We start from the raw sequence: 23,401 nt of genomic DNA, 5'->3' as shown, positions 1-23,401 counted from the left end.
ATATGTTTCAAAGAATAAAGAAGGCAAAAACCCTTTCCCAACTTGCAACTTCAGTATATTTTTACTCTAATGTTTCTTTTGGCAGACTCAGCTGGTTTTAGAAAATGCAAAAAGGTGGTAAGATGATAAAAAAAATCTGGTTAAATGGCCAGAGACAGGCAGGTTATTCCTCACTAAGCCCTGAGCCTCTCAGGAATAGCCCTCTGGATTTATTTAGCCTAAATTTAAACAATGTTTAAATTCCTTTCTTTGGGAATCTCTTGAACTTCCCGGTGAAGGTTTGTTTTTCCATAAAAATTTGCTTCCCAACTATTTCTCTTCAATTTTTATTATAGATATAATAGATATTATATCATAAATATTAATATAAGAATTTTTTAATCCAACTCCTGTTAGGTTTACTCAATGTCTTTGATACTTTGTATCATTTTGGCAAAAAAAGAAAACAAACTTCAAAACACTTATACCCTTAGTCTGTTTGGATTGTATCTTTTGAAGGTATTCGTAGAAAGTCACGATGTTCTTCTTTCTTTATTATTTGAGCAAAGACATTTTTGATTTTAGAAACTGGGGTATAGTGGAGTTAGAATGAACCTTGAGTCAACAGTAGGTTGAGATTGTTGGAGAGATCACGCATAGCCACTCCCTGGGTAAGTCAGACTTGGTTTACTGATCTAAAGGTTACAGAAGGAGGTTGCCACAGAGAGATCGGCTATATCTTCTGACATCAACTGAAGTGTAAGTTTCTGAGCTCTCTATAAAGGGTCTCACTGGTAGAATTGAGGATAGTAAATCTTCACGAGCGAAGTTATACAGAACTTTTGGAAGTCCCATTCTCCTCCCAGCCTAGTCCATAAAGCTGGAGACACACTGCATGTATTTGGTCTAGACAGGTAGGGGCATTACCTCCTCTGAGCCAGGAGGACCTCCTTCATCTTGGAGTTTTATAATGTAAAATATGACTACAGTGTGTGGTATGGTGCGGTACACTCAGGCATGAACGGGGCCCTCCTTTCTGACGCTCAGCTTCCTCAGGCTAACACAGCTTGTTCCCAGCACTTCCTTGGAAATGGTTTTCTTACCCTGATGCCTCTGGGAATCATGGTAACATGTGCTCAGACATGCCATAAGAAGGCACAAGTGATGCACACCAGAAATGGAGTGCTGTTCATGGTTGCCTTACCCCAGGTGGCAATTTATTAAGTTAAGTAAAACTCTAATTCAATTATGCACCAACATGGGGAAATCTTGACTTACTTCCTTTTCCTGTTGGAAAACTTAAGGAGTATTAAATGTTAATATTTTGAGGAAGTTCAAAACAGCTTTCCTTACCAATATCTTGCAACAATGGTGAGAGAAGACAAAAACCCTTTTCACACAGATGCTTGGGTGAGTAACAGAAGTTTGAGCAGATCCCTTGGCAAAGTATTTGCTAAACTGGGCTTTCCTTCTCTCTTAAATTATATGACTTTAAAAATTACAATCAAGTTGTATAATTGTTAGCAGAGTTCTATTAGGAAATCAAGTCCCATCTTTTCTTAGATAAGCTAAAGTGATTGCTCATCAAAATCATATCCAAACTTTAAAATGAGTTGAAACTTTGCCTCCACTCTAAAGTTTCCCTGGTTCTCTGCACTTCCAAACATGGCACTTCTACCTCTAGTGAGCAATTATTTTGGTCTCCTTGACTACTCTGTGAATTCCATGAGGACAAGGCAGGAAGCTACTTGAGTTCAGGGATTCTACTTTGTTCCCTTTTAATCCCTTCAAGGCCATGCACAGTGCTTGCCCCATATTGTTTCAATGAACTTTTGGTGTAGGAATTAGAATATATCCCCCCACACCCCCCCCCTTTTTTTTTTTTTTTTTTTTTTTTTGAGGCAGGGTCTCATTCTGTTGCCTGGGCTAGAGTGCTGTGGCATCATCATAGCTTATTGCAACCTCTAACTTCCAGTCTCATGTGATCCTCCTGTTTCACCCTTCTTTGCAGCTGGGACTACAGGCATGTGCCACCATGCCTAGCTAATCTTTCTACTTTTTTGTAGAGACGAGGTCTTTCTCTTGCTTAGGCTGGTCTTGCACTTCTAACCTCAAGCAATCCTCCCACTTCAGTCTGCCAAAGTGATGAGCCACTGTACCCAACTGGAGAATATCTTTAATTGGTAGAAATCCTCTCTCATTTAGGGGGAAACATCATGTTTGCACTGTGGAAAAAATCACTCCAAGTTCTATATATAAACTCTGCAGATGTAGGACTTGGGCGAGATCATGGGCCCATTAAAAATCTTTATCACAATTTCTTAACATTTTAGGTGTTCAGTTACAGTTCTCGCTGCTATTATTGTCCTTTCTCTCCACCGACTCACACAAAAATCTTGGGCTTTGAAATCCTTGAAGATACTTTATTATTTTATGTCAGGTTTTTCTGAACATACTTGGTTAGCATAGGTGCCTGACACAGTGTATTATTTGTGCTTATGGCTGTGGTTGAAAGAAACAATAAACAAACTATTGATAGTTATTTAAGATTAAAAAAACCTTTCATTTCTTGAAACACCTCTTTGGCATTTATTTTCACTGAGATTAATGCAATGTCTCATTCTTTGAAAGAGATGGTAAAATGGCTCCATTTATCCTCCTATTCAATTTATATGACTATCCATATTCATTATTATATGAATAATGACCATTGAAAGACAGAGACAGACTGATAAGAATATGAAATACAAGGCTTAGTGTAATAGGGAAGACCAAATTTTGGACATGTCACCTGGGGGTCAAAGAGGCTCATGAACCCTCCGTAGGAGGCTGTAATACAGGAAGGTGGGTGTGTGTGGTGGTAGTGGGGACTGCCTGCTGTGCCTAGTCCTGCTCCGTGACTCCTGCCCACGGTCGGTGCAAGGTTGATGGGGGCTGTTGCATTACCATGGAGTGGCCTTGAAGCCTCTCCACTGACCCCTGACTTTTAACTCTCCTTTCACCCCTGACAGTACTCCTAAACAGCACAGGAGGCGGAGGGCTCTTGCATCTATCTGCCCTGTCAGTGAGGGGCCTTTAATCTGTTTTAGCATGAAAAATTCATTAAGAATGTGCTATTATTTCATCAGTGAAATCCTCAAATTTTAAATTGAATCCATAGGTCTGGTTTAGCAACCGCCGTGCAAGATGGAGGAAGCAAGCTGGGGCCAATCAACTGATGGCTTTCAACCATCTCATTCCGGGGGGCTTCCCTCCCACGGCCATGCCGACTCTGCCAACATACCAGCTGTCGGAGACCTCGTACCAGCCCACATCGATTCCACAAGGTATAGAGGAAGAGAGTCGAGGAGATTAAAATGTAACTTCCAATCGCTTTTTCTGGTGGATATTTTATACAAGTGAAATCCCTCTGCGATGCTGACATCGATGTTGTTTGTATGTTAATTACATTACATTGGGTTGTCCTGAATGTACCTGTCACATTTCAGAAACATAGTTTGTTCTAAGACATACCTGGATCTCTCTAGATAAACTGTGTTGTAATACAATACCACTGCAGTGTTTTGAAACAAAACAGCCTTCCTAAATAAACATGGGATTTGCTTTGCTTTTGGTAAAATTTTACCTCTACATTTGTACTCTGGTTTGCAACTAACTGAAGTTCTATGATGGTTACTAACTGCAGCAGTAGTAGAGAGAAGGTAAGCTTTGAGAAAGTCACTATTTGTTAGCATACAGAGCTGAATAGGATAATGTTAAGTTGGAAGACTAAATTATTTGGGACCATGAAAGATAGCATTCCAGGCACTTGAAACTATACTATGACACTAATATTTAGGTGCTTTAGAAATATATTTGATAAGAAATTTGAGACTTGCCTTCCTTACCTTGGTTAATTCTCATATTGGTTAATTCTCACATTGAATGACATTCACTACCAAAATACACTTGTTAGCATTGTTAATGTGATTTCCGCATTTGTATTCTGGGTGAGTGTGCCATAGGCAGTATATACATAAGTTGTGTACTTTCAAATATGTGCAAAGATACATGTGACTGTATTTGTGATGAGTGAGTCTACACCTGCATGTTAAGAAATGCAGTTAGAAGTGGACATTTGATCTGACCGGTAGACACTACTGATGTCCTGGTGACTTGTGAACTTTTGCACTGAACTTTCTCTGCCGGCCTACAAAGAAACTTTATAGCTGACAGTCTTTTTCATTTCAGCCGTGTCGGATCCCAGCAGCACCGTTCACAGACCTCAACCGCTTCCTCCGAGCACTGTACACCAAAGCACTATTCCTCCGAACCCGGACAGCAGCTCTGCCTACTGCCTCCCCAGCACCAGGCATGGATTTTCCAGCTATACAGACAGCTTTGTGCCTCCATCGGGGCCCTCCAATCCCATGAACCCCGCCATTGGCAATGGCCTTTCACCTCAGGTCAGTCCCGTGTTTCTAGACAGACGATTTGCTGTATACCAGAACCAAATAGTCAATTCCCCGAGGCAGTGGTGTAATGAATTGCCAAATTTAAACCATAATGTATTCTTTATACAAGCCACATGATTTCAGTTTTCTGGTTTCCTTTCTCTTCACCCTTCCTTCTGGCTGCATCAAAAGTTGTAGCTTAGACTTAAAATTCAAGTGATTTTTGATGTAATCATGCAGACTTTGTGTTTAGACTTAGTTGTGAAGGTGTTTCTCATGTGTTGTCTTCTCCATCCTAGTTCTGGACTTTGGTTAAGAAACTCACAAACATGGGTGGGTTTTTTTTTTTTTTTTTGGTTTGGTTTCTTGTTTTAAATGCTATTTGGTCAGCTGATGGGGTTTTGAGCAAAAGCACTTCATAAAGAAACGCCAAAGCTTTGACAAAACACTTGGAGAGGAAGCAAACAAATCGTGTGGAGAGAGAACAAGTTGATGACTACGAACTCTGGAATAAATGAGTTATAAATGCACAAATTAAGAGAATTGCTGCTCTTTGGGAATATATAAATATTTGAATGTTGTAATTGTTTTTCTAATTTGCATTGGACTATGAGTTTTTCTTGGGAGATCATATTAATAAATTGCCTTGATAATTGCATGTCCCAGGGTTGGTTAAATTTCCTACATGTGGCATCTGTCTGAGGTTGATATTATTAGCAGTTGTTTAAATACAGATCACTTGATTTTATTAGAGAGTGTTTAGCCCAGGTGGTGAGGATAGCTGCCCACCAAATTTGGAGAAATGTCACAAAGGGGTTGCAATCTATAATTGCAATCAGGAATCTCTTCAGGGCTGAGAGTGAGAGTTTTAACAGTTTTATCTTTTCTCAACCCCCTTTTTCCTCTTGGTGGTTAGAAAAACAGAGAGAAGCTCAGAATGACACAAATGAAAAGTGAAAAGACAATTATCCTCAATTACACACTAATCACTGACTATCACCGCTGCCTAAGCACCAAGAGGGCATTCTAATAGGCAGAAAATGAGATTTTAATGGCACAAAGGGTGGCCAAAATAACGACTCATATATCTTTGCCTTCTTCGTTTTCTTCAACTTGTGGTGTCTGTCTTGACAGTGGAGTTCCTGGACTCTGCACAACGGTGATAACTCCGAGCAGCTGAAAAGTTCAAAGCCCTTGGAGTTGAAAAGAATGGATAGCAAAGGCAATGAAATAAACATTTCTGCCTAAAGGCAAAAGTTCATAAATCCCTTTTTGTAACAGTAAATGTAATTAAGTTTCATAGATTCCTATAGCATATCCTGGGATAAAAAAAATAAGAGGTGGCTTTAAACCTCAGCTGAAAAAATAACAACATGAAAACAATGAAAGTGCTTCCTACAGGACTTTAATACATTTCATTTCCAAGTGCTGGCATTTGTGAATGTCATTTTGCATGAAAATCATGGACTTACATTGATAGAGTCATCTTTAAAATGCCCAGATTCATAGTGTATAAACTTCTTCCACCATTCAGACACAACCTCAGAAGTAGTTATCTCTGCGATTTTTAACATTTAGTAATTTGGGGCCATAGAAAAGCTTTTAGAAGCATGATTTGGCTGACAGTTTTAATGAAAGTAAACTCCCACCCTAGCTGCTTCTATTAGGTGAGATCCAGGATTCTGTTGCATTTTTTTAGTACCTTATCTTATTCAGTCATAATAACAGTAACACGAATCTGTGTCCTATAAGTGAAACTGCTAGTTTCTTACATTTTAAGTGTATTATCTTGTATGTTATGATGTGTACTATTTTGTATTATATAAGAATTACATACGTGGAATTGCTAGAACTTGATCTCCTAACTGTTAATGCTTGGCTTCAAGAAGCCTGGCTGATTCTAGAGTTGCTGGTAGGGTGAGAATGATTCCAACATCAAGCAATGGAAAATTCTACAGGCATTTTTTTCTTGCATTTCTTTACTGTATCTTGCATATTATGTTAATTCCTTACTTATTATATTGCAAATATCCAGGATATTTTGCATTTCTACCATATATTTCCACCTCAAACCACCACCAAGAACCCATGTTTTCTTAGTTCTTGTAGCAGCCCTAATGAGGAAGAAAAGAGACAAATTATACGAAGTTCCTTCTCCCATCCTCAGGCCGAGCTGGGGAACAAAAGACAATAAATGAATCGTATCTTGGCAAACATATTTATAAGACAATGGAGTAGGATTCAGATTAGGACTCAGATTTCTACAGCCTTTGGGATTTATCACTTTTCAGGAATGCCTCTATTTAAACAGGAGATGCCTACACTACTTTTGGTTGTCTGGCTTTATTAAAAATATTGTAAAGAAAAAATTGAAGCAAAGAGCCCACGTCTAGTAACCTGGTTTTCCTGTTAACTAACGAAGAGACTAAAAAAATGCTGGTGACCCTTTAGTCACTGTTTGTCATAAAGTGCTTATTAATATATTGGATCATATAAAGCTAACTAATGAAACTAATGGTATGATTACCATTTCTTCTCTTCCTCTCCACCTGCTCTTCTACCTCCTGTTCTTCTGTCTGGTCATCTAACATGCAGACAAATCAACTGAGGCCCCCAAAAGAGTGTCACCTACTGCTGGCCACAGGGCTGAGAGTGAGGAAATTCGGACTAGAATGTGGGATTTTTGCCTCCTAGTCTAGGCTCTTGTCCAGGATACCACAGAGTTGAGTGAAGAAGAAACAGGTTTCATGACAAAACAGGGGCAGGGGATTTTAGTTATATTTTAAAATAATTTAGTAGAGACCAGTTCTGTAAACTTTTAGGTTCATACTAATTTACACTCTTTTTGCTAAGCTTAATTTCTATTAATTTTTTAATTTCTCTCAATAATAAAACCATTGAATGCTTATTATAGAAATATGGAAAAATTAAAAAAAATGTTTTTGGAATAGAAAAAATTCCCCCAGTGCAATCACTATTAATATTTTTGCATGTTGCTTTTTAACTTTTTTTGGATCTATGCCTCTTTTAGAAGCGAAATTGAGATAGTAGTATATACAACTTTGCATCTTGCCTTTTCTCTGCCTTTAGATGCCATCATAGGTCTTTTCCCATTTATGAATTTAAACTGAATTGGATATAAAGTTTTTTGAGTCATTATGATTAATTCATTATATATATCCATAGTAGAAGTTATTTGACATGTTAGAAATATTTGTGCATTTTATTTTTTTTTCTTAGTGTCATTGAAATTGATGTGTTATTTACCACCCAGACTTGGAAACCATAAGCTGAAATGTAACGTGAACCATTGTAGAATGGGCTTGCTAGTTTTTGTCAAGGAATTCATAATAGACATTGTAAGGATACCCAAATCGTTTCTCTGTGTGCGTGTGTGTGGATGGTAGTTGGTTTTTGTTTGGCATCTCTAATATCTCTCAAGCAAAGTTACTTTTAAAGCTTGGAATCAGAGTCATTTGCCAAATGTTGCATCATAGATGCTCTCAGCCTTTCCTCTGGGAAGGTCTCAGCTCCATGAGGGGCGGGTATGTAACAGCCTCAGGGAGGTCACACGTGTCCAGATGGTCAGAGAGTGTAGCAATAGATTGATGTGTATTTGTGACCGTCTACATCTCAGAATACAAACAAAAACCTTTAGAAACATTGGTGTTATTCTTCCTTGAGTTGCTGAAAGGGTCTATATGCATTACTTAATCGTTGACAAGTTTTCTTATTCTGAGGGAACCAGCAACTATATCTGGGGAACATTTCCACTTTCCTTACAAGAAAACTGAGGTCAAGGCAACTCAATCATCTAAATGATACAGTGAGTTACTGGCTCGGTTAAAAGCCAAACCCGTCTCTCTCCCAGTTGTTACTAACTCTTCTAAGAACACAAAAACAAGTTTCAGTGGCTCCTCTCCACTAGAGGAAGCATAATGTCCTACATAGTTTTCCCTGGGCTTCCTCACTGATACTTGACCTGATTTTCCTGCAGGTGTGGTTGAATGGCGTCACCAGTGGAGGGCTTGACTTCACATGCCATCAAAGCCTGCATCTGTCAGGGAATGTGAGGCGAGATTCTTAGTGTGGGAGCAGCAGTGGGGGGAGGGATAGGTTAATGACACCAATAAAACACTGTCTGAGAAGAAAACCATTTAACTTACTCCAGCAAAGGGTTCCACTGCAGTAGCAATCTTCTGTTTTTTTTAAATTTTAAATTTTTATTTTTTAGAGACAGGATCTCCCTCTGTCACCCAGGCTGGAGTACAGTGGCACAATATTAGCTCACTGCAGCCTCAAACTCCTGGGCTCAAGTGATCCTCCTGCCTCAGCCTTCCAAGTTGCCAGGACTACAGGGGTATGTCACCATGCCTGGCTAAATGTTAAATTTTTTTTTTTTTTTTTTTGCAGAAATGGGCTCTTGCTATGTTGCTCAGGTTGGTCTCAAGCTCCTGGCCTCAAGCAATTCTCCTGCCTCTGTCTCCCAAAGTGCTGGGATTACGGGTGTGAGCCACTGCGCTCAGCCCCACAGCCTTCTCTTGAAAGAGTGTGCTCTTTTGGTGGGGGGACGATACAGAACATGGGGAAGTATGGACCATGTATTTCTCCTCCATCCCCAGACAGTATGTTACCAACACCTTCCTACATGTGCAGAAGGGAGAAGGAATACTGACTTGGAATATGGAATGCCAAGGAAATACTACCATATGCTCAAGATGTTAGACTAATTGACATTTGGCCCATGTTCTTCTAATTAACTTTTCTTTGCAAAGAAATACTACCCTCACTGCTCTTCCACCCCCAAGACACACATAGCCAACCCCCCCCAAACAAGACCAATTAAATTAACAAACTTTTATCATTTCATGCCCCACCCCCACCTTACTCTTCTACAAATTCCATGGTTCTTTGGTGACAGTTTCTAATAATTTCTTGAGTGAAATACAGTATCAGTGGGTTACGTGGTTTCTAGGAAGCTTTTCTATTGTTTTGTTTTATATAAAAATGGGCCAACTTGGCTGCATTTAGGGTTCATCAACCATTGCAAATGATTCTTCAAATGTTTTGGGTTTGGTAAAACCTAAAACACATTTTTGCCAAGCACTTTTCCTCCTTAATTTTTCAAACTGTGTATTTTAGGGAAAATTTGATCCATATGGTTTTGATTCATTTACTCTTATATCATTGACATTTTTTCCCCCATGAAGCCATTTGATATCCAAGAAGCTTTCTGAGCCTTTCCTACATTCATTTTAAGCATTTTCCTCTCTAAAAAGAGGAAGTTCTGTTTGCAACCTCAGAGGCCATAAATTTTGAGTACCTCTCAATTCAGTAATACTTAAAAATACATTTGGTATAAATCTAGATTATTATGAACACATTTTTTGTTTAGAGCAGATGGGCAGATTTTAGTTTCTGGTTTATGAGTGAGACCAATGACAAAATAAGAAAATAGGCTTAAATTACAAAAAAAAAATTTTCATCTTAGAGAACATTTAACTGTTATTAATAAATCCCCATGGTAAGAACTATGCTCTGAGTCCTCGTTTCAAATTTTGTCCAGGTCTTGGATAAGATGTAATTGAATAACCAGTACACCTGTCCTATTTCATGGATAATCTACTGAGGAAGGAAAAAATTCTCATAAAGATTTGTGTACCAGGCTTGAAAACGCTTGAATGTTTACCCACCACTCAGCACCTCAGAAACAAAGAGTAGGTCTGCAGATCTCATCAAGTTTATCGGCCATTCATCTATTAAGTCTGGTTGAATCATCACAGCCTTGTGGTGATGAGATGCCATCTCTGAAACGGACCCAGAAAGAGCAGATAGATCTTTGCGCTAACAAGACTGTGATTAATGGCATGAGACATCAGGATCGACTTTTGTTCTTATTCACATTTTACAAAAGAAAATCTCTAACTCAACCACCCATCCAGTTGCTTTTAAAGGATAATATTAAAATTGAGATTATTGGTGTGTAATGTATGTAAATTGCATATTTGGTGTCAGCTATGCTTATTAGCAAGCCTCTCCATTTCATGCATATATGTATTAGACTATCGTGGTTCCATTTCAAATTAGATTTCAATTGCTCAGCGTAGTTTCTTTTGACAAACATTTGTTAATCCTGAAACTTATTAGGGGGAAGCATTTAAGTGTTAATATGTGTACACAGAACTCAAGACTGCTTTTGATTTTGCTCGTCATGTTTTGAACCACAGTGTTAACAATGATCTCAAATTCTTTAGCTGGAAGGCAAGATAGTGGTTGTTTGTCCATTGAAGGTGTAAGGGCTTACTACGTACAGATCAGCGTGTTGCATGGATGGAACATAGTCATTAAAAATGGTTGCCATGGATCCTTTTCTGTTCCATTATTTTTCAGTGAAAATCTTTTTCACAGTGGCTTGGCGATTCCTTGTGCTGTTGATATAGGTAAAAGCAATGAGATTTATCCTGGTGGTGGAGTCACCTCCTATTTTAAGATAGCTGTAATCCTGGACACTTCCAGGTGCATATCCAGAAGCTACTTGATGCTGGTCTTTCTGATAAGCCATTTGTTTTGTCCGTTTCACACGCAGCTTGCAAATTCTGTGCCCCCAGCTTACCTTTATCATTGCAAAGAACCAGACAAGCAGGTGGCCTGCCACCAGCCCACTTCCCAGTGGAGGGAGGCACTTCCTTCCCTTTACACTTTCCAGAAATTCATCTGTGGGAGAAGAAGGAGTGGTTTTGATTAAAGAGATTTGTTGGGTGTCAAACAAAGGTGGGACAGAGAGACTTTCTGTACAAAAGTGGCAGCCTCTCAAAGGCTTGCGTGTCGTTCTGTTTCTTTTCTAAAGCAATTCATGAGCTCATTACCAGGGCTTCAGAAGCCTCCATGTTTACGAAGGCTCAAGGATGTTTATGATCATAAACGAGCCCATTGCAGCTACACCAGAATAACCAGTGGCCATTTGCATGTTTCCATTCTGCCATGTTAGGTTTCTGAGATGTCTGCTCCGTGGTGAAAAACGTTGCTGTTAATCCATTTGTTGAATCAATGCAGGCTGTAATTGACCTGGTGCCTTTGGTTTTTCTCTGAAGGCTGTGGTTGCTGCACTTAAAGAACATGAGAAGAGCCCTGGTTTATGTCAGCTCGAGTCATAGCCTCTTGAGTTAGTTAGATTTGGAGAATTGTGAGAGAAACAACTACTTGGCCAAAATCTCCTTTTTAAAGAAAGAGAGGAAGTAGCAGCCAGTGACTGAATCTTACATCATGTCACTGAAATGAGCCACAAGAAAACCCTTTCTTGATGAATTAAATTTTTTTGTGTCTGCTGAGTTGATTTAAATAGAAACTCTGTTGGTTATGTTCTCCTGTACATTGGGCAAATAAAATGCAACAACTCAATGGTTTTTAGGCCCATTTGAATTCTTCTAGCCATTGTGGAGAAAAAAAAATGGAGTGTGATTGCTTATTCTCTAACTAAGCTACTAGAATAAAAAGTTTTTCTTTGTAGTCAATAATACACAGAAAAGCTATGCTAGATACTAGTGTAGGACCAGTGGCCTGAATCAACCCTTTATATGTGGTTGGAATGCAATGTAAAGCTTTTAATTTATTACTGCATTTGCAAAATGGCAATATCTTCAGAAATCTGAATACTTGCATATTTATTCAATTAGGGGCTGAATGTGTGCTTTGTACTACAGACACAGAAGACTTGATTCAGTCATTAGTTGTGTACTATTTTTTGTTTTTTTTCCCCCTAAAGAATCTGTCTCTGCTAAACAGTCTGGGTTTCATCAGAGGTGTATATTTTTCAATATATAGTATGATATTTAAAAATTACTCTTGACATGTAGCTTGAGTTTAGTAAACTGGAGTTTCTGAGATTAGAGATTGCATTGTCCCTGCTGATCAATGAAACAGCAAATTGGGAGACCTCTGGAGACAGGGTACTTTGTACAATCATGGGGTAGTATTTCTACGTTGAAGGGAATATTTCTTAGTTGTGAGATGAATGCGCAGCAATCCTCAGCACTAAATTGATGGAGGGAGCATGCATTATTTAAAGAAATAACTATCCTTTCTTCCTCAAAAAACAGTGCTGTCTCATTTTGGGCACCTTGCATTAAGAAACTCTAGCTAAACTATTCCATCTGTTAAGATTTAGAAATACCCGCTGCAGACGGGGTGCGGTGGCTCATACCTGAAGTCCCAGCCCTTTGGGAGGCCAAGTAGGGAGGATTGCTTGAGGCTGGGAGTTTGAGGATACAGTGAACTGTGATAACACTATTGCACTTTAGACCAGGTGACAGACCCAGTCTCAAAAATAAAAAAACCCAAAAAAACCCCACCCCCTGTAGAGTTGACCCTCTATTTGTATGACTTCTTGGTTTTAAATCAATGTCAATCTTTCTTTGATTGTTCCAGGTAGATTTTCTTGTTTTAGCCTCTGTTGGTGCTACATTACTGTATTTATACCTTATTAAAGCTGTATTGTATTATAATGTTTCCACTCCTGCCTACTATAAGCTTCTAGAGGAATAGTACTATCCGAACACCCCAAAACCAAGCCATGCTTCATAATAAAGGTTTGTTCCCCAAAGCAGTCTCCTTGGAACAGTCGTTTAAGGGAAAAGTATTCTGAATAAAACATTTGGTAAAAGTCACAAATTATATCACTTTATCTTTCATCATTCCAGTGCACGTTATCTTCCTAAAGGCTCTGACAAGTCTTATAGTATGGAACATGTTTAATTCCATGCTCTCTAATTTGACCACGGAGCACTTTTGTTGAATACCAAACGATCACATTTTGAGGAACGTTTCCCAGGAAATACTGAATGATAGAAAACCAGGTGAAGACTGAACTCATGACCCATCCATTTATAAAATGATTCCCTGGGTTTTTTTCCACAGGTGCATGTTTGTTTCTCTTAATGTGTGATGTTATTTTCGACCTCAACACATTATCAGGCCTCTGTGTAAGAACTGGGGAGGGGGTGACTAATTTTAAACAAGAGGCTATAAACTGCTTAATAATGTTTAGATAAGGCAGATGAGGGAGTAAAGAAAAGACAGATTTCCTGTTTAATGAATTGATTATAGTGTGAGTGTAACTCATTGATCTAAAGAAATCCCCAAGGTCAAAAGCACTAGATTCCAAGACTTAATCATCGGCTTACTAGCTGTGTGTCTTCAGAGAGGTTGTTCAAACTATCTCAGCTTATGTTGCATCTTCTTGTTAAACTTGGAAGATATTAAAAAAGAATTGTCCCATAGAGCTGTATTGAGGAACATTGTATTTAGGGAATTTAAATGCTTTTTGATAAAAGAATAATATGGCAACAGGGATTCATTATGGTTTACTTAATATTATACAAACCTCTGACAAAAAATATACTTTTGTTTGTCCACGGCAAATAAAGCAAATGTGGAAACTGAGTGACATCAAAGAAAAGGCAGTTTCTCTAGGGACTGGAGTATTTTCAAGTATTCCATTTAGACATTTGAAAGAATTAAAGGTTGGTCCGAGTGCAGTGGTGTTTACAACTAATTGATCACAACCAGTTACAGATTCCTTTGTTCCTTCTCCACTCCCACTGCTCCACTTGACCAGCCTTTAAAAAAAAAAAATAAATAAAGAAAAAAAGAATTAAGGACTCATACTGATGTCCATTCAGAATGAGGTAATTTTAATATGCAGGGATAAGGTAAGTACCCCAAATTATGATGTATTAAAATTGGTTTTGTTTGAGTAATCCAGATCACAATAACATGAAAATCCACTGCAATGAAAACAAGAGCCAACCATCCTTCTTTTCCTGGGGCTAAGGATGGGGAGGGAAGAGGTTTGGACTATTGTTTTCCTTTTCTTATTCTTACTGAAATAAGACTTTCTCAAATATAATATCGACATGAACACAGTTTTGAAAATATCCAGCTCATCTTCTATTATGCTAGATATTGGATAAATTAGGAGCATGATACTTACCTCAAAGGCAGGGGGATCTGATGCACAGTGATGCTTCTCTCTCATCAGCAAAGGAAAAAGGTAGCTAAAATAATAGGTGCAATAGAAAGGTTTTGGAATGTAAGAGACAATCTAAGTGATTTTGAGTTAACCAATTGAGGAGCATTCTTTTAATCATTAGATTACTAAGATTTTATTTTGTTAAGACCTGCAGGAGCGGACTTAATTTCTGTAGGTGACAGAACTATGTAAGTGACTTCACCATGGGCCCTGTATGTTGCCAGTCGACATCAGGTTGCCTGTGCAGTAGGTGACAGAGCCACTGCCCAATTTATGATCAGGAACACAAATTTTCGAGTGGAAAAAAGAACACAGCATCATTACTGGTTTAGAGTCCTTAGAGTTGGGTGTGGGAATGAATTAAGGCAAATCGGATTTTAGCTCAGTGGTGTGGCAGCTTCTTGTTCTGGAAGACTGTGTTCTCAGATGTCTCACATGTGTAGAGTTGCTGCAAGTACCATGCATAGTAAACGAATGCTTTTCCTGCCTTGCCACAGAGCCTCTGAAACAAACCAGAAAGCATTTTTTTTAAAGAGTATGTTCCTTTTCAGACTTCTGCAAGACTATTCTCCACTTTCCCATGGTTAATAGAAGTATTTTTCCTGACATCTACTCCATCAGTATCACATTTAAATCAGTATCACTAGGTTTTTTTTTTTTTTTTTGTCTTTATCTTAAGGACACAGCTTCCTTCACAAGGAAGAGAAGGGAAGGGAAATTTCTTTTCTATAGTCTTCAGACTTTTGGTAGGTGGAGTCTTATAATGTTGACTTTGGGCAGTCACAGAAATATATGCCTACATTACACATGGTTTGAAAGAAAGAAGAAGAAATTTCCTTGTTGAGCTGGGTAATCACTTTCCCGCTTTAGTGGGTTGGAATCTCTGCCCTCCATGTTGTTAGAGTTTTAGGTGTAGGGGAAATTTCAGGGAAATGGGAAAACAGTATAGTCTACCATCCCTTTGCTAGGGACGGGCAGAGTTGAGACCCTTATTTATAGTTTATTATAAGTTATTTGTGAGTCCCAAGCGAAGCTGTGCAGTGAAGGCTCCACAAGGAATGCATCTATAAATTTATTAGGGTGAATTGGTGCATATCCTTAAATGGAAGTTTAGTTTATGGGCAACGAGAGAGAAATATTTAAAAGTCATCTCCTTGAAGTATTGTGGGCTGCCCACGCATAGAGCTTTTCCTTTTCTGTATTTAAAAATCCTAAGTCTCAAAGGGTCAACCGATATTTAGTAAATGTATCCTGAAGTAGTCATGAAATGAAACCAAAATATATGTTTGATTTTCCACAGTCATGTTCCCAGACTGGTTTTTGAAATGGTGATAGGTTTGAGTGCACCTTCATTAGAGGGCTACTATGGTTGTGAGAAACTTCCTGAAATGAGAAGAGCTAACAGCAGGTAATGTCATTCCTCTCAGAAAAGAGTTGGAGACTCTCTGTGTTAAGTGATGAATGAGGGTATCTGACCCACATCTGTTTTACATTAGAATGGAACATTGCCCTGACATCGTTAGGAGCATTTGTCAAGATTCCCTGGACAGAGCTTCTGTAAATTACATGCTGCAAATGTGTCAGGGTCAGATAAGAGGATATCATTAACTCCCTCAAGTTTACTCAGGGCTCTGTCAGTCCATCTTAATATGCTAACGGCCAGCAATTTGCTTTGAGCCGTTTTGTTATATTTTTCATTCATGGAAGAAAAAAAATATATACGCTCTACCCCCAATATTGCACATGTTCTTTCCTCATAAATCATATTAATTGTAGACATGGTCACAAAGCATATTAAATGCAGGCATGCGTAAATGAATTAAAACATATGAGAATTTTATTATGCCCATGGTGGGTCTAACATAGTCAAATACTAACTGTATTAACCAGCATACTTTTTCATTTAGGTGGAATAAGTTTTTTCTTAACGGGCTTTATTTTATTGATAATAGATGGATATGGTGTGGTCGTTCATTGGCTTGAAGTAAACTCTCTCTCTATATGTGTGTATACACATAGGATATGTATATGCCTTTTGAAAGCCATTTCTATGCTAATTCTTTGCCTAGGCTTATATGTTAGTTATCAGTCCCTAAAGAATATTGCTATCAATTTAACAGCTTAACTCTATCGAGAAATAAGTATTCTAAAGAATTGATAAAAGTTATTTCTGTGATTGGTCACAGGGTTAGAGATAAAAGTATATATATATATAACCTTTAGAGTTAAACTGAGACAAGACTTACTGTACTCTTTACAAATAAAATTTGGAAAAATATGTGCCACATATGAACCCCACTTGTCTGGCACTCTTCATCTTTTTTCATCATGCATTAAACATAGCCACTAGTAAAACGTGAGCTACGGATTTACAATAAAAAATAAGGACCTACTTAGCTGGGCATTTTATGTGCACAGGTTTTCTATCTGGTTAGGTAAAGGTCAGCCATGCCTTTTCTATAACTCTCAGGATGGGTGAGAAGGTCACCATTCATACCTTAAGAGAAACTTCTGCCTTTAGGCAACTTCCCTCTTACAGCTTTCAAACAGACAGGACCAAAAATCTAATTATTTAGATGCTAATCAACTGCAGGATAATTCCTAAGGCATTTGAATCTGAAGACATTTCCAGAAAGTCTCTGCTGTTTGAATTTAGGGTGTTTTTCAGTTTCAGAGATACAATCACTGAAATGTAGCAATCAGATGACTCCAGTAACACCCATATTAGCCAAAAACATTTAGATAAGCATTTGAATATTTCTGTTTGGTTCTGAACATACATTATATCAAAATAAAAAAATATGTAGTCAGTAGACTTTTGGAAGGAAAGATATGAGGCTAAAAAAAGCTCTTGATATCATACAAGGCTGTAATTCACAATGATTTTTTTAAAAAGCAACTAAATATGTATTATTAAATGTTAAATCAGAAGAACATCTGATTTTTTAAGAGCAAGAAAGACATGAACCAGGATTCCTACTAAGGAAAATAGAGGTACCTAGATGTAAACCATAATTTGCTAAATCATTTTAGATTTCTGATAAGCTTTAAGCACTTTCAACTGGCGGCAAAACCATAACTCTTGTGCCAAGACAAATATTTTCCAGACACATCATTTTAAATGTAAATCTTAATTTGGTCCATAGTTTTTATCTTTTATGTTTAATCTTACAATAGGAAAATTAATTCAAGAGAAATACGGCATGAAGTAATTGTAAAGAGTTAGTTTTTCCTGAACCATAAAATCTTCCAATCAAAATATAAACAACCTATTTGGAATTCTGAAACTTGAGAATGAGTTAAAGAGATCTTCAGAAAATGTCTCTGATAATGCAAAAGACAGAGGAACCGGCAGGAAAAGTGTGGGCACAAGATTCTGAGGATTAGAATTTGTTTTTAAAGGTTGTCCATGGAATAATTTAGAAATGATGTCTGGGAAACATTTTGGAGGTTTCGATTAAGAAATCTGCTAAAAAGACTTTTTTTAGATGTGCCCCCCCACACCCCCATCTAGAAATAAAAAGAAGGAGTTCCACTTACTTCCTTTTCTAATGGGACAGAACAGATATCATTATTAAGGGAAAACTATTTTTGGTCATCGCATTTCCTGGATTTACCTGGCATTTAATAAGAATGTGACCAGTGTTCAGGGGATAGAACTTGGGTAGCCTTGAATTTGTTTCTTTTTCTTTGAAATTGTTTGTGAAAACCAGGCAATTGAGATTCCCTCCCATCCCAAATTATAAAAAAAATTAGGCAAAAAATGCCAGCCCCGTGGCAGAAATAGCTTGCTAATGGTTTAAAATGAGGAAAGAAAAGTCCACTTCACTATAAAGGAAGTTTTTATTTTAGTCTTTCAATTACAAATTGCTGTAGGAAAAGCATTATAAAAGAAATTCTGAAAATATTCTTAAAGAGAAAGTCTGACTAGAAGACATTCCATAACCATACTAGGGGAGTTCTAAGAAGTTCATTTACCAGCGTCTTTATGCATAAAAAGAAATTTCCAGAGCTTTCTGTCAACCACATGAAACACAAAATAGCTTTTAAAGAAACATACATAAAAGTGTAATGGGACCCTTCCGTTGAGTTTTGAGGTTTTAAATTGTGTTAGGGGAAAGTAATGCATTTTCTATTGATATATTCACTTTTCCCCATTAACACAGATTTCCTTTTTTAATTTTTAAATGACAGGTTATGAAAATGGGGTATATTTCCCAAGTTTCCTCAATGTGGAAATATTGAAATAAATCACATTATAGTTATTTATTAATCTCAATTTCAAATCAAATATAGGAAGAAATGAGTGCCTCATTCCCCAGCCTTATAAAATTCTTGAGATATGATTGTAACACTGTGACTCTCATAGTGGAAATAAGAACCTGTGAGAGAATGTCGGTCTTGTGGGCTCTGTCAGGGAAGTCAAAGGGACCAAAGATGGGGTCTCAGGTCCCCTTCATTCCCTTACATCAGCCACTGCAGGTATTGGCTTCTGAACTGAGAGCTACCGCTAAAGTAGGTGTCCTTGTATGTGACAATAGCCTCCTGTATGTGACAATACTGACACAGGAAGACCCAGAAGGCATGCTTCCTATTGGGTCATATTCTGTGATGTCTTTAAGGCACTCTGCCCTGACCCTGGAGGAGCTATCTTTCTATTGCCCTCCACTATGGCCCTGTAGACAGTGATCCTCTCCATCCTTCAACAGATATATTTCAAGGTCTTAGAGTTAAATCCTGTCCTAAAGAATTTTCTAATGCAGCAACTCCAAAAAGTTGCTCCACGAACAACATCCTAAGCTGGTTTTTGCGTATAGCAATGGCTTGTTTCTTCTCTTTTAGGATCTTCGTGGTCCCACCAACCCCTACCCCCCCATAAACGAAGTTACTGCTGTCTTCAAAGTTATGCAAACAAGAAATGTATGGCAGGGGATTAAAAAGAAGTTTATCACAAAAATGTACATAGAACTCATGGGAGACTGTGCATGTTTTGAATAAAATTCTGCTCTGAGCTTAACTATAACTGTATATAGAGTATTCCATTTCTCCCTTAAAGTGACATACCATTAACTGAGTTTCAAGTAAGTATCTTCGTGAAGGACACTGTTGGTTTAAAATATGTGTCCTTCCTGTGCAGTACCACTGGATATCTTTCCTCTCTGGACTGAAACAGTCACCAAACGGCTTTTTCTAAATTCTTGGTTTTTGCTTAACACAACTTATTTATGATAAAAGATTTGCCCTGTGTTATTATCCTCTTTTATTTTAAAAAAATTACATTTTTCGTATTTTTATTTTCCCTGTTCATTCTTACTCATCAGCTTAGCACACGAAAATGTGCTCCTGATTTGAAAAAGAGTGTGTTTGGCACTGAACAACCTCTACTTTAAAGACTTTCTTCTTTTAATAGACATGCCTAATTTGGACTGAAATGACATATTTAATAAATTAGTATATCAGTTGATGTTTATGAATTTTCCCAGTATAAACTATAAAAGTCATCTACATAAGCTTAAAGAAAGGCAAAAAACAAAGAATTTAGGTAGATGGAAAAACATCCAGGAGATAATTTAAATGCATTCTTGGTGATGCTCAAGTTTTTAAAATGAGGAAATGAAGAGATTAACATACTATAAACAGTGTTGGGTAGGGCCCTAGAGAACTCTCGTTCTAGTGACCATAGGTGGTAAACAGATTCTCTTTCTCTCTCTCTCCTTGTCTTTTGGGGCTAATTGAAAATGGATCAGTTTAAAGCTTTCGTTCAAGAAGATTTTGTTTAGCTATCAGGATTATGCAAACCCTTCCCAAAGGGAATTATGGGATCCTTGTTTTCAGAATCTGAGTTGGAATGCTTTCTGGGATGCAAAACTAGAGCTCCCTGCCTGAGCCTGACGCCTGCCCTCCTGGAACTCCTACATCCAAGATTCTGTTGCCTGAATTACCTTTGAGTAAGGTTGCTTTGTGGTTAGCAGGATGGCTTAGAGTCAGGGCTTGGTTTTCATTTCTGCCCTCCCTTCTTGTTCTTGTTTCTACACTTTAACCCCCATAAGGCTTCCAACTTCCTAAATTAAAACAGGACTAGTATGGATATGTTGTGCAATTATGGGATCCTGCATTTCAATAATTTGTAAGTAGGTGTGTTTTTTGGGTGCTCTTCACCCAGCAGTAGATTTCTTCCACAGCTGCTTTTGAGCCCTGCCACGGAATTGTACGGCGTTGCGAAAAATCATGTCCTCTCTCGTGTGGCAGTTTTCCAGCTGCAAAATTAATTATCCACTTACTTCCCTCACAAGGTGTCGTAAAGGGTCAATGAGCTTGAGTTTGTGAAACACTTTGCCATGCTGATCTGAAAGTTGTTCTGTTATCACAGGGTTTTTTTTTTTAGTGTCTTGCTCTCCAGGGTTATTTACAAAACTGAATTTTTTAGAACATGTTTGCATTTCAGGCTTGTTTTTCCTCTTAACACTTCTTGTCTATGAAATGTTGGGTTAGAGAAGAAATAAAAGGATAAGTGATGGAGGTGGTTACTTGGAGAATCATTTACAGTCATTCATTCGGTGCCTAGGATGTGCTGGGCACTGTTCTAAGTGCTGGGATGTGAAGATGAGGAGGTTTTTCCTCTCAAAGCTCTCACTGGTCACATTAGGTGGCCGAACTAATGAACATGGGATGAGTAAAGCACAAGAGAGCATCAGGGAGACAGGAATTATTTCTAATTACCAAAGGATGGCCAAGGTAAGGAGAGGAGTTTTCTTGAGAAGAACACCATGAAAAAAGACACAGAGATCTCAAAATACATAAAAAAAACCAACAACCCTTGATTTGGATTCATTTAACTTTTTTATTTATTAAAAATAAGCAAATGCCTTTTTAAAATCACAAGCGAAACTTCCAGATATAATAAAGGATGAGAAATTTTTTTTCTATATGAACATATATGATGACTTTTTCCTCCTTCTGTCCTTTCTTTGAAATTCCAGCCTGATTTTATCACCAGGGACATGGCATTATCTCAATGTCTCCTTCCTCCCCTCTTGCCTTCTTTTCCTTTTCCTTCCCTCTTTTCTTTTGCTGAACTGCAGTCAGATGCTATCACCAGGCATGATGTAATATCTCTGTCACTTTGAATCGAGGGTCTAATCTTCTGGACAGCTCTTGAGCAAATTTCCAAAGCAATAAAAAAGACTGGACTAGGGAGAGATTCTTTGAGCTATGGGCTGTGATCTGGTCCTCTCTGCGTTTTAACTGCTTCCCCACCTGCCTGTTTATTCTAGGTAATGGGACTCCTGACCAACCACGGTGGGGTGCCTCATCAGCCCCAGACTGACTACGCGCTCTCCCCTCTCACCGGGGGCCTGGAACCTGCCACCACGGTGTCGGCCAGCTGCAGTCAGAGACTAGACCACATGAAGAGCTTGGACAGTCTGCCAACGTCTCAGTCCTATTGTCCACCCACCTATAGCACCACGGGCTACAGTATGGACCCTGTCACAGGCTACCAATACGGGCAGTATGGACAAAGTAAGCCTTGGACTTTCTAGGGTGTAATCACTCCTGAAAGAGAGAGAAACTCAACTCGGGCTTAAGAAAGGAAAGTTAGACGCATGATTACGCCTTACACCCCAGTGTCCATTTTGTGGCAAAGCCAGCTGATTGTTCCAGCAAGGGCTCCCTTGTATAATCATTTTCTTAACTGATGTCAACAACATCTTGTGGTTATTAATTGCTGAGACGTGAAACCTGATTGCCAGTAGGTAAAACACAAAGGTTGGCCAAAATGAAATAATCCCTAACATTAGAAACACATGTTCTTAATGAGGTCAGCTCAAGGATCATATGGGATATAATCCCAGGGACACAGAGTTGTGTCAAACTTGTCTCAGGAATAAAAATATTAGTTTCAATCCTTTGATACCATGGTATTAAATATGACATTGTCAGCCTGTAGCTGATATTGCCCCTTACTGTGAATTGTCCCAGCACGACCTAAAAAGCTGCGTGTGTTTCCTTCCAGGTGCCTTTCATTATCTCAAGCCAGATATCGCATAAGAGAATTGTCCACTTGAAGCTAAAACTGGCCCTGTTTCTGGTGTTCGCAGCCTAGACATGAAGAATCTTCTCAGAAAAAAAATTTACCCTTTTTTTTTGTGGGGGGAGGGGTCCTGACAGGAGACAAAAGAGAGTGATTGATTTTTTTTCTCCAGTAGTTGGTTTCCAATTCATTTGAACTTGTTGGACAAAAGCAATGAAGAAGAGGAAGACCCGGAGCAATAAAAGACAAATGCAACGTCTTAAGGCAATGGTTTAACATGGCTATATATCAAAATATCCCAGCTCTTCAGTGCTGATGATCAAGAAACTAAAACATTCCATTAGTGTGTGTGTGTGTGTGTGTGTGTGTGCGCGCACGTTTGTATCTGAGTTTTTCCCAGACTGGTTTGGGCAAGCAGAATGTTCTAAAATACAGTAGGAGAATACTCTAAAGTATATCATGTTTGATGTCCAATGCTGGCACTTCTACAACTTTAAAACTGCTCACTCCATGAAGCAGGAATGGAGGAACCCTTCACTTTTACACACTGGAAATTGATATAAAAATAAATGCCACCATTGTTAGGAAACTAAACTAGATGTAAAGGACCTCCCAAATAAATTATTTGTTATCCTATCCTCCTTTGTAATCTAGTTGTCCATAAGTTTCCCAGAAATATCTTGCTAACAGGATATGGGGCTAAGAGGAAGAAAAGCTTGTTTTGTTTTCGGTGTGGGAAGAGGTGTGCGACTTTCTCCCAATTCATCTTCATTTGGAAGCCCCCGTGGGCGAGGGGAAGGGTGTGGTGGAGAGGAGGTGACACGCATTCACATATCTGCTTATCAGTGTGCAGTACCGTATACCTCATGGTGCTTTGGCAATGCCCAAGGCGCGATATCAGCAAAATCAGAAATATATTTTTGCAGGTGC

At 38.4% G+C, this 23,401-nt stretch overlaps 1 protein-coding gene across 2 annotated transcripts in view; it reads left to right on the top strand.

The window, feature by feature from the left end:
* PAX3 (paired box 3) overlaps positions 1 to 22,713 on the top strand; it is a 92,099-nt gene extending 69,386 nt beyond the window's left edge. Inside the window, exons 6-10 of one of the 2 annotated variants that reach the window (XM_012741948.2) lie at positions 3,140 to 3,305; positions 4,210 to 4,424; positions 21,714 to 21,960; positions 22,454 to 22,484; positions 22,647 to 22,713. In XM_012741948.2, the coding sequence (XP_012597402.2) occupies positions 3,140 to 3,305; positions 4,210 to 4,424; positions 21,714 to 21,960; positions 22,454 to 22,484; positions 22,647 to 22,713 (726 nt within the window). Of the gene's footprint in view, positions 1 to 3,139; positions 3,306 to 4,209; positions 4,425 to 21,713; positions 21,981 to 22,453; positions 22,485 to 22,646 lie in introns of those variants that run through there. The other variant, XM_076005376.1, reaches the window with a different exon arrangement.
* The last annotated feature ends 688 nt before the right edge of the window (positions 22,714 to 23,401 follow it).

Source organism: Microcebus murinus, chromosome 8, assembly GCF_040939455.1.
Source record: "Microcebus murinus isolate Inina chromosome 8, M.murinus_Inina_mat1.0, whole genome shotgun sequence".
NCBI lineage: Eukaryota > Metazoa > Chordata > Mammalia > Primates > Cheirogaleidae > Microcebus > Microcebus murinus.
Note: the sequence above shows the minus strand (reverse complement) of the source record. Positions and strands in the feature narration are given on the sequence as shown.